Here is an 11672-nt window from a genome sequence, read left to right on the forward strand (position 1 = left end):
GGAGTGTGCACAAAGCATTAAATACCAGAGTGCCTAGATGTTTAGATATAAAACTCACTGCCTATTTAAATGTGAGAAATTTCAGTCATACAAAAGGATATTATTTTCCCATTTTAGAGTCTTCAATATGTATTACCTCTGGTATTTTATACAAGCTTTTTAGTCATCTTTATTGATTGTTCCTATAATTGCTACATATTTTCTCATGTAATAAATAGTCATAATTGGTGAAGTGTGGACAGATTGCCACTAAAACTAACCATTTGGTAGATAATGAAAAAGTTTAAACATGAATAAAATGAAAATGAGCCACCGTTATGAGCCATTAATACTGCACCATGTTAATAAAAGGGAAATATTTTGAAATAACTTAAACTCGTGTTAAAAACCCAATTTCCTCCAGTCCAAAAACATGCAGGTAGGCTAGCTGGAGACTCTAAATTGCCCATAGGTGTGAGTGAATAGTGTGTGTGTGCCCTGCGATAGATTGGCGGCCTGTCTAGGGTGTAGTCCTGCCCCTAGTCTGTATTTAATTACATTTTCACTTCTTCAAGCTCATTTTTACTCAGACTTATGGTCCAAATGTCATTCAGTCACGTAAAGTAATGTCCGGTTAACGGAAATGCGTCGAGATTATCAATGTAAAAGATATGAATGTGTATAACTGCAGCTGCAGCGCGCAGAATCTTTTCTACACAAATCAAATGAGTCATCTATCATCGTCTTGTGTATTTCTACTGGATTACCACTAGAGGGAACGGAGTGTACACGCGGCATAGAGCGTCGGTGACGCCAGTCAGCGACCGTTCCGCAACTCACCAACAAGGGGCGTGCCGATGCGCTTTCCAATTACTTGGGCCAATGAGCAGCTGTGAAGACCGGCGTCCGGCCAACTCGGGTACAGTTTATTGCGAAAGAGAACAGCATTCCATCAAACCAGTTGGATGAACATATTTTTGAGGAAGTAACATGACTCTGGGTGAAGAAGAGGTCAAAAAAATTTATGCCATGGAATAAAAATCTAACGAAAAAAATATTTAAGTATGGAAAACTTTACTTCGTGTATATATATATATATATATATATATATATATATATATAATATATATATATATTATTAAGACCGTTAATTCTTATAAATACTTTTTGATCAATGCAAACAATGAATCATATTTTGATCAATGATTCCTAAAAGGGACTTGTTGCTGCCACCTTTCTGTCAGTGTTGGACTACAGTGATCTTTTATATATGCATGCCTCTGCTCAATTTCTTCACATGACACAGTTTACCATGCTTCCCTGAGATTTATTACAAAATGCAAAGCCATGACTCACCATTGTGAGCTATCCTCTCGGGTAGGATGGCCTGCTTTGGCAACCCATCGACTTGTACGTATATACTTTGTACTTGTATATACTTTTATATACAAGGCAATTCTTGGTCTGCTCCCATCGTACCTCCGTATATTTATATCGCAGAAAAATACTGAACAGTATGCCTTGCGATCTCAGGACATTTTAATGCTTTCTGTCCCAAGTACAGAGACTGGAAAATTAAGGGCATTGATTTATTCTGCACCTTCGGACTGGAATAAATTGCAAAATGACTTAAAGCTTAATGTTTTGATTTCGCTGAATGCTTTTAAATCCACGATGAAAGAACTGGAGGCGGAATCGATAGGATCGGTGTTTAAACTGAATTTTTGATATGTTGCTTTTATTGCACATTGTTGTTGATTGTTTTATATTGTAGTGCTAATTGTTTGTTGTACTGTTTTGTCTTATTTGCAACATTTTTGTGCTGCTGCCTGTCTTGACCAGGGCTCCCTTGAAAAAGATATTTTTAATCTCAATGGGACCTTCCCTGGTTACATAAAGATTTAAATAAAAAAACTAAATAAATAAATAAATACATTTTATATATATATATATATATATTCGTTATTAAAAGTTGCGGACTCACCAATATATACTTCTACTTTGAAGAGTACACAGACATAAGCAACAAAGTCTGGAATTTGACTGGAAAAACTAGACTTCTCTCTGTCTTCCACCCCTAAATCTCATTACTATGTATTCAGAGTTTGCTTAAACTCTTTAAGTGCAGCAACCTATCAGGTCAAGGGTTCAACTCACAGTCCCCAGCTGCCCCTTGAAAAATAACGTGAAATGTGCCCTCAAGTTATCATCAGTTACTTACTTCTTTAGCCATATTCTGACAGAACTGTATGACCGCTGCTACAACCATATGATTTGCAATAACTTTATTCTGAAATACTGGAATAATCAGTTGCATGCATTATTTTTCTTCACGATTATGTTTGTTGTGTACCATTTTATGAGTAGGCCTACTCTGTTGTGATGATTTTGTTACCCTAAACAGAACATAAGACACGTTCGTTTTGAAAGATATTCCATGGCATGTCTCGGCAGGTTTAACGAGGCTTACATTTTTATTCATTTTTTAATAAAAATTTTGAGGGAGGTCCTAATTAGACCTAAGTTTCCTTTTCAGAGGAGCCCTGACAAACATCTATCGAGATAATGAATTATCTGGGTATCTAGTAGGCTACAACTGTGTGCAATCTACATCAAAGACAAAAAAAACATTGGAGGCAAAATTTTAAAATGGCAAACAGACAGCGGCACTGAAGCATAGATAATTTAAGACAAGATTAGGTGTTAAAACCATCAGCACCCATCAACCCACAGGTTCCTAGCAATGACACGGCTTGATCAACATCTCACCGCAGACCGGAAGACAGATTGCGTGTTGTGTAGAACTTCATCCACAATTGAAATTAGCAACTATGTTTTGCAGTCTAACTGAGATTATGTTGTAGGCAGACAGGTAGCCGAGGTAGGCGTGTTTCAGGACAAAGTATGTGTGCTGGAATGGTCATTTCACGCATGTTTAGCCTACTGGAGATATCGCTCGGCTGGAAAAAAAAACGTGCAAGACGTAAACAGTGCTAATCGATGTAGGCTATTATATGGAATTTTTCAAATCAATCTTATGGTTTGGTCACATATTTACGAAACATTTTGTGAGGTTAATATTAACTTGAAAACACGAGCCAGTTTCATGCAAACAAATCTCGATCTGCGCCTGTTTGAGAACGATGCCTATTGCTTGAGCGGCCGGCCAATTTTCCAACTTTCGTTCCATTGACAAATTTAAGGTAAGCATTCCATTTTCATCATTTATTTCCCCGCATCGCCTAAACGCCAAAAATTCAGCGTATTGGTTATTGTGTTATAGTTCAACTGCAATATGAACCCTCTTTTAAAGGTCAACCTGAACTGGATGACCTCGTATCTGCACAGGCTACAGCGATAGAAATATGGTGGTTTACCATTTAGCTGCTCTTTTTGGTGTTCAGCTTTTAATGTCCAATGTTTGTCCTATGCCTCCTGCAATAGTGAAATGACAGGTATGTAATAGGCAGTTGTACACTCTCAAAAAGGATGTGTTAATATCCAACACACTTTTTGTGTCACTATACTTTTGTGTAACTTTCAACACGTTGTCTCTAAGTTAATACGTTTGCGTAAAAAAACCTACAATGTATGTATTACAAAGGGAGACTTTTAACACAGACTGTGTAGAATGTAGCCTAAAGCCTACTTCAGACCAAAGATTCGCGACGCAACAAAACCGTTTAGACTGTTGTTGAGAGGAGTTGCAGTAGTGTGAACCACTCGTCGCAGAACGTCTTGCGGGCGCTTGCCATTGCAGCCGATTCAAGTTGTCTAATCGCAGTTGGCCAGAATGTTGCAAAGCGTCGCCAGTTGCAGCTGGTCGTGTCGCGCATTTTTGGTCTGAACTGGGCATAACACGAAATATGTACACTAGGCTAGTCCTTAAATGAACATGGAGGTATATTAAAAGTGACACTTTGTGTTGTTTTTAACACACCTGTTTTGAGAGTGAATAATAGGCCTAGTGGACGTTGACTGCTAAATCCGATGGATTTAATTTTCTTATAGTCTAGAGCTAGGTTGATGTTGTTGACCCGATGCTATATGAGTAGCATAGAATATGTTTGTTGGATAAAACTTCATACCCCAAATAAGTAGTTACAAGGATATTAAACAGTTGTGTTTAAAACAACACATGACGTGTCATTTTTGAACTCACCTCTCATGTCTAATTAAGGACAACACATTTTGTGTTGGGTTACTTTCAACAGTCTCTGTATTAGAAAGTATCCGTTTGTATGCTTAACTAATACATTTTATATTTGTAAGACAAAAGTAGTAACTTTAACACAAAATATGACGATAACAGGAAAGTTAAACTAGTGTTTTGGATGTTAAAAATGAGTGTAGGCAAAAGTCATGTAGGAGTAATATGTATGAAAACGACCACTAGCTATAGACTGCCTACGTAACTAATTTAAATGCAAGCAAGCTTGTCAGTAAATTGAAAAATACAAACATACATTTTTACTTCTAAAAACTGAAAGCGGTTAAGTATGAATTAATTCAGTAAGTAGCCTATCTATGATACCGTCAACGGAAGGGTAGGTGAATGCTAGGATCTCTTTTCACACTATGCTGAGTAAACCAGTCATCCGCATTTCAGTACAGTTTTTGCAGGGAAGGTTGGTCGTTCCCGTATTTATTTTCATCAGGTCACTTGCCAGTTTACATTCCTAAATGCTATAAATGGCCTCGAAAAGATGATACGATTCGGACAAAAAGGGTAATCTGTTGGAAAGCACTTCTGTCAACCCCGAGCGTGCAGCTAGGTCAATTGATTTGACCTTATGGTGCAATATCACAAATGTGTGATTCCAATGTTTTTAACGGAACGCTCTAATGTTGATATAAAAATCACTAGTGGCAATTGAAAGCAATGAGGGTCTTGAACATCGACTTAGAATGTTGAAAGAAAATTCTGAAAAACCTACTCTTCAAAGGGTTAAAGAAATCATGTGCATTGTGTGACAGGAGTAGTGTGACGTCTTTCCAGAGTCCGTTATCTCTGATAAAATTGTTGAAAAACGTAGTATCTGTAGTACACTGCCACAGAAATGATCCTGAACTCCGCCATTTTCACATAGACGTTACTGTGCTGTTATTCACAGAGGATGGCCTTTGTCCAGCGCCGCGGGCCGTTCCGAGTGCCCTGTTTGTTGGCAGCGCTTGCCGCTCTGACACTGTGCTCTGAGATGGGAGTCGGCCCGAAGCCGCTGGTAGCCAGCACTGCCGCATCGAAGAAGGCGCCGCAGTGGAAAGAAGAACAGACGGCGAACAGCAGCAGAGCAGAGCCCTTTGGACCGGGATATTTGGAGGAGGCGTTTAAGGAGCAGGTATGCACTCCGGAAAAAAACAAAGAAACAGTTTTTCTCTAGTGCTGGACTTTGCCTGTGCATATCCAAGGTATGGACGTGTGGTGACCATTGTACTTAGAGAAAAATGCTTAACGTGATTGGCTGCCATAAACACCCTGTAATGCATTAACGCGATGTAGTGATAAGTAGGCCTACTTTGCAAAACTAAAATGTGTATACGTCTTTCGGCGATTGCCCTTTACTTTAAAAAAAACAAAAAACTTTTGTACATTTCTGCATAGCTAATGATACTGTAGTAATATCAATGATTATTTAAAAAAAACAAAAAAAAAATCTAACAAAAAATGTCTGCATACAGGCACGTGTTCATGTATTGACATCTCGGACACAAGATAATTCAGTGACCTTTCTTGCGCCATGACAAACGCAAACTCTGCTTACTCTTTCAGAGGTAATCTTGACCGAGGTGTGAGAATGTTCTACTTTCATGTGAATTCCTGTGTTAAGGGCTATTACCTGCAGAGGCTGTTTCTGCAGTACGGGGACAACGGGACGCTGTCTTACGGGGGCCTGAAGAGGCTGCTGGGAAGTTTGGGACTCGGGGAGGTCAACGTGCTGCAGATCAGCCAGCAGGGGCTGAAGCACATCCCTCCCTCTTCCCAAAACCTGCACCCCCACGATGGGCCCGCCGCTCCCCCCCACATCCTGGAGAGGTGAGAGAGCAGTGTTTTGCGCGGCCATCGCTGGCCACAGGCGCATAAGTTGTCTGCGAAGGACAGAACCTGGAAAAGCAGGTCCTGGATCAGCACTCCAGCTTTAAGAACACGGGCCCAGAACTGGACTATAAAGGAAAATGGAGATCAAAGTAATAAGTGATCAAAAGTGAAATAATTCTGACTGTTCACATTATGTATTTCACTAAGTGACAGCTAAAGGGTTATTAAATTAAGAATGTACAGTGTGCCATGATGGATTAAGTGTTCTGTGAATAAGGCATTGATGTTGATGATATGCTCTCTCAACCCCTCTGAATTTCCAGCGGAAGTAGCGGGGAGACAGGCTCAGAGTGGGGGGCAGAGGACACCGTCGGCCCTGCTGAGGTCTACCACAGGCCCGCCAGTGGAAAGGAGGGGCAGGATCACCTGGAGTTACCCAGAGCCCCCCATCCCCAACCTGGGCAGACACACCCTGAGGGGCCCTCCTTTGAGCCGGATCACCCGATTAAGACCCACCTCCACGGGAACGTGCGTAATGACTGCTCTGGCACGGAATTTATCTCACGCTTACACAGCATATGGTCCAGAACTCTCAGCTCCTTGATATCAACATCAAAGGTTGATTTCCTGCCACCTTGTAAAAAGGTCATGGTATTTATTTTTCCTATACCTGTTTTCAGGCCTTTAAGAAATGTTAATTGTGAAATGCAGTTTTTTTTAGCAATTAGCAGCAATAGTGTTGTTAATGTATATAGTACCTCTTGCTTTATTAAGCAGTGCATGGTTTCATTCCTGTTTGTTCTTTTCTTTCTTGCTTGCAGTGTTTAAATGTCACTCAGCTCCTGTGGAATTTTGGCCTGGGGAAAGCGTCCCACATCACGCCCTCCCACTTCACCTTCCTGTGCCCCGCCCTCCTGTATCAGATTGAGAGCGGGGTCTGCCTGCGTCACCCTGAGGGGGAGGGGCTGGAGGCGGGAAAGAGTGGGTCTTTCCTCGTAGGTATGGAAAAGCCGAAACTCAGTGGAGTCACTGATAGTGCATGGTAAATCCATCTGTGCTGGGGCTCATGAAGGTTTGTGTGCCAATCATGAGAAAACAGCCACTTTGCATTAGATAGTAATTATTGTTGTTAAAATTGAAACGTTTTTTGGGGACAAGGAAATAGTTTTGTAATTTCCTTGCTGGAGCACATAGAAAATTATGGATGTGTTTAGGAGGTGACTTAGGGATGCGTTTAGGCATCTCAGGTGTGTGTAGGTGTCTCAGAGCTGTGTTTAGGTATGTCAGGGGTGTGTTTATTGTTTAGGCATCTCAGGGGTGGGTTTAGGCGTCTCTGGGTGCGTTTAGGCATCTCAGGGGTGTGTTCAGGCATCTCAGGGGTATGTATAGGTGTCTCAGGGGTGTGTTTAGGCATCTCAGGGGTGTGTTTAGGCACTGAATGCTCTCCCTCTCTGCAGCTCTGGGATGGGGTTTCCTGGCCCTGGTGGTGATCAGTCTGCCCTCCCTGCTGGCGCTGGCTCTGGTACCCCTGGTGCCTCCCGCCCGTCTCCAGACCCTGCTGTGCCCAATGGCAGCCCTGGCGATGGGCACGCTGTGCGGAGACGCCCTGCTGCACCTCCTGCCTCATGTAGGTACCCCTCAAAGAGCAAGACAACATTTCTCCTGAACTTTCATGCTACGCTGTACACCAGGGATCTCCAGCTCCAGACCTGGAGGGCCACTGGGTCTGCAGATTTAACTCCAGTCCTGGAGGGCCACAGTGTCTGCAGGTTTAACTCCAGTCCTGGAGGGCCACAGTGTCTGCAGGTTAACTCAGTCCTGAGGCATGTCTGCAGATTCCAGGTCACAGTGTCTGCAGGTTTAATTCCTAAGGATTTGGTCATGTATGTCTCACGTTCTGGGTGTGTGTAGGGCCCATGTTGACTCCCTGTATGTGGGTCCGGTGTTGGCCTTTCCAGGGCTGAAGCTGTGATGTGTATCTGTGCTGCAGGCCAGAACCGGATCTCACTCCGAGTCCGAGCAGAGGGACTCTGTGCTGAAAGGCGCCAGCGTGCTCGCAGGCCTTTACCTCTTCTTCTTGGTTGAAGGCACAATGGGGCTGCAGCGCCACTTTAAGGTGAGGAGGGATACTACACGTAATGTAACTGAGTATTATGATGATGCCAGCTGAACTTGTGTGGATGCTTAAAGCTGTTTTTTTTTCCTTTTTAGAGGAAGGTGAGGAAGACGAAGCAGGATTCCCCCAGTGCACAGGGGGGAAGGGCACCAGAGAGGGAGCTGGATGCTCTGCACGGTGAGTGTGTGAATGGAGCCCTGTGTTACTTAGGCCTTCACACACCAAGCTGAGCTACACAGGAACCTGAGGCCTGTTCCATTGTTTCCTCTTTAGGACCAAATCTGCATTGTGCAGTGTTGTGTTGCTTATAGCTTGAGGTGGGAGGGGTTTGATGGTAACCCCACCCCTCACCCCCATCACTCATTAGCTCCTTTTCTGGGCGATTGGGTGCCAGCTTAGAAGCAGCAGGTTTTATTTGGATAATTACGCAGCCAGCCCTGTGTGTAGCTGGCCTCCCAAACTGATGGAGCGTGTTGCAGCGATGGGAAAGGCCTGCAGGTGCCACTGGCCTCTCCTTAACTGTGGCCAAAATGGAAAACAAAAAGGTTTTTTGTCCAGTGACTCTGAAGGAGGATCTGAATGAGTAGAGATATAATGTGGATGAATTTGAAGGCAGATGCCTGAATCGTACATGCTCCCACAATCCTCCATCTTGTGTCGAGACTGAAACAAAGCCCCGCCTCTTCCTTCCTGCAGACGTGACCCTGATAGAGTCAGCCCCGCCCCCTGAGCGGTTGAGCGTGGAGGAGCATGGACACGGGCACTCTCACGGTCCCCCGAGCCAGGGGCATTCTGGGACGGGAAGCCTGGTGTGGATGGTCGTCATGGGGGATGGGATTCACAATCTCACCGACGGCCTGGCAATTGGTGAGCAAAGGGAGTGTGTAATGGGGAGTGGGGCATCAAACGAGTCCCGTTTTTGCAGCCTGGTTCTAAGGCAGGGAATTGGTTGCTGGTTGAAAGGAATCCATTAAAGGACACGCAGACACTGTAGCCAACCAGTACTTGAATGAGATGCCTGTCAGAAAGGGCTGCACATTTAGTGCAGCTGATGTCCTTTGTAATGGCGGGCTGCTGTAATAGATGCTTGCTGATCAGTTGGGTAACGTGGCTCGTTCTCGGTCTTCCACAGGAGTGGCTTTCTCTCAGGGTCTGGCTGGCGGTCTGAGCACCACTGTGGCCGTGTTCTGCCACGAACTCCCCCATGAGCTGGGTATGCAGTCCACATGTACCCTGTACAAAACACCTTACCTTAAAACCCTCACAGTAACCCCACACACCTGTCTTTCACAGTAAACACCACACACCTTTTCTTTACTGTTAAATACCTTCATAACAAAACCTTGAGAAGAGTTCCACGGTTGGCTGGAGTTTATTCCACCACCAGGGGGCAGAAGAATCCATACATGCACAAAAATGTTCCTAGTTTTCCTCTCAATAATCTGGAACAGCGACAGCAACACTTAAATGGCAGCATGGTGCTGTCGTTCCTCAGACCAGTTACTAGTGCGACTGTCATAAAGAGGCTCGACATGTGTTGACCTGCCTGTAATCAGGATGACGGTTCCTGCGGTGACCCGCTGATGGGGGGTGTTGTTGGGTCTCCGCAGGTGACCTGGCGCTGCTGCTGGGGGCGGGCTGGCCCGTGCGCAGGCTGCTGGTGTTCAGCGGGGCGTCGGCCGCGCTGGGACTGCTGGGCCTGCTGGCGGGCACCGTCCTGGGGCACCACTTCGCCGCGCTCTCCCCCTGGATCCTGTCGCTCACCGCGGGGGTCTTCCTGTACGTGGCCCTGGTCGACATGGTGAGTGTAGGGGCTGGGGTGTGAGTGTAGGGTCTGAGGTGTGTGTGTGTATACAATGATAAAATTCAGAAACTGGAGATTCGCAGAGTGTATTTGTGTCTACATAGCTAGGGCACTTTAAGCGGCATGCTGGTGACAAGGTTCATTAGGGAAATGTGCAAATGCACTCACTTTTTTTACTATAGGAGCATCAGAATACGGCCTGTGCGTGTAGGATGAGGTCAAGCAGTACAGAAAGGGCTCAGCTCAGAGATCACGCCTCCTCTCTCTCTCTCTCTCTCCTCCGCTTCAGACGCCCGAGATGCTGCACGGCGACCGGGGCCCCATGCGGCCCCTGACCCGCTTCTTCCTGCAGAACCTGGGCCTGCTGACAGGGGGCGCCATCATGCTCTGCATCGCCCTCTTCGAGGACAGCATCGCCTTCAACCTGGGGGACGTCTGATCCGGGAGGAGGGAGACCAGCAGCGCACAGCAGAGGCTTAGACTTAAAAAACGGAGGCCGATTTTTAAAAAAAGCAGTAGTGAAAATGGTGAAGTACCCCAACGACCCATCGCCATCAGCTGATTCTGATTAATAGGACACTAGGAGGGCACTGACATCACTCTGCTACCTGTGTGGAGGTATGGAGTGCCCTGCAGTGTTGGGCAGAATTATAGCCTGTGACTGGATGGTGCGTCTCCTCTTCTGGGCTCAATGTTGTGTGAACATACTTGAGATACATGACATTCAGCACTGACCTGCTGCCTGTTAGGCTGAAGAATGGCTAGTTAATGAATTCACGACACTAACACGGTCCTCTCTGAAAAAAGCCTAACACACTACACTCTTACTCTCATTCTGAAAAACTTTTTAAGTTGGACCAGCATATTGTCACTAATGAGAGAGGCCTAGCTCGGTTGCAGGATTCATGTAAAAACTATGCAGAAGTGATGGGACATTCCATTCACCAATAAACCAAATACACTGAGCAGCATCATAATTCAATGCCATGTTGCTGCTTGTGGACCTGTTTTTACTGCCAAACCCAATGGGTCAATTGCAGTGTCCTTGGCTTGAGTTTAAAACTCTACACCACAGAACTGCATTACAACTGGAACAGTTGATCCTTATTTCACACACTGGAATAGCTGTTCCAGCTGTAATGCAGTTCTGTGGTCCAGAGGTTTAAACTCCAGCCAAACACACAGCAATTTATCCAATGCATCTCTACCTGCAATCCAATTTACAGGCTAATAAAGCTCTTTATTGTGGTTTTAATGGAATAAAATGCAAATAAAGTCAGATGATACTGCACACAGACGCTGTCAGGCATCAAGTTTTTCCCTCTTTTCAGGAAGTATCTGGGCTTTTACTTTGTGTATCTAGGGCCACCCATTCATGTTGGTAGCTACTGATCTGACTGAAGTCGATGTGTTACCTGTGTACCCATCTTATTCAAAGACAGGTCAGACAAGAATATGATTTCACCTTCACAGGTCTGACCTGAAATAAAACTATACTGAAGAAAATATAGAGGTACTGATAATAAAAATGGTCATGCATTTCACCTGTGAGTAATAGTATAGCAAGGCCTCACCAGTGGTGGGTCACAGGAAACACTGGTCAAAACGGTTGTGGGTGCGGAATGTTCTGGAAACAGTTAGATGGCCTGATTTCACCGTTCTATGGTGTGTCTTGGGCAAACGGTGAAATCAGAACAACCGAGAGCCACAGCTGCAGTGGTTGTGCACATACAGTA

The 11672-nt window shown here is 44.6% G+C and overlaps 1 protein-coding gene across 1 annotated transcript; it reads left to right on the plus strand.

Moving 5' to 3' along the window:
- Nucleotides 1–3857: 3857 nt before the first annotated feature.
- slc39a5 (solute carrier family 39 member 5) lies at nucleotides 3858–11231 on the plus strand. The gene is made up of 12 exons (XM_064299039.1): nucleotides 3858–3880; nucleotides 5094–5318; nucleotides 5808–6013; nucleotides 6340–6544; nucleotides 6838–7015; nucleotides 7474–7643; nucleotides 8007–8132; nucleotides 8228–8309; nucleotides 8829–8999; nucleotides 9265–9345; nucleotides 9743–9933; nucleotides 10226–11231. The coding sequence occupies exons 1-12, from the start codon at nucleotides 3869–3871 to the stop codon at nucleotides 10373–10375; spliced, it is 1797 nt and encodes a 598-aa protein (XP_064155109.1). The 5' UTR covers nucleotides 3858–3868; the 3' UTR covers nucleotides 10376–11231.
- Nucleotides 11232–11672: the final 441 nt, after the last annotated feature.

Source organism: Anguilla rostrata, chromosome 11 (assembly GCF_018555375.3).
Source record: "Anguilla rostrata isolate EN2019 chromosome 11, ASM1855537v3, whole genome shotgun sequence".
Lineage (NCBI taxonomy): Eukaryota > Metazoa > Chordata > Actinopteri > Anguilliformes > Anguillidae > Anguilla > Anguilla rostrata.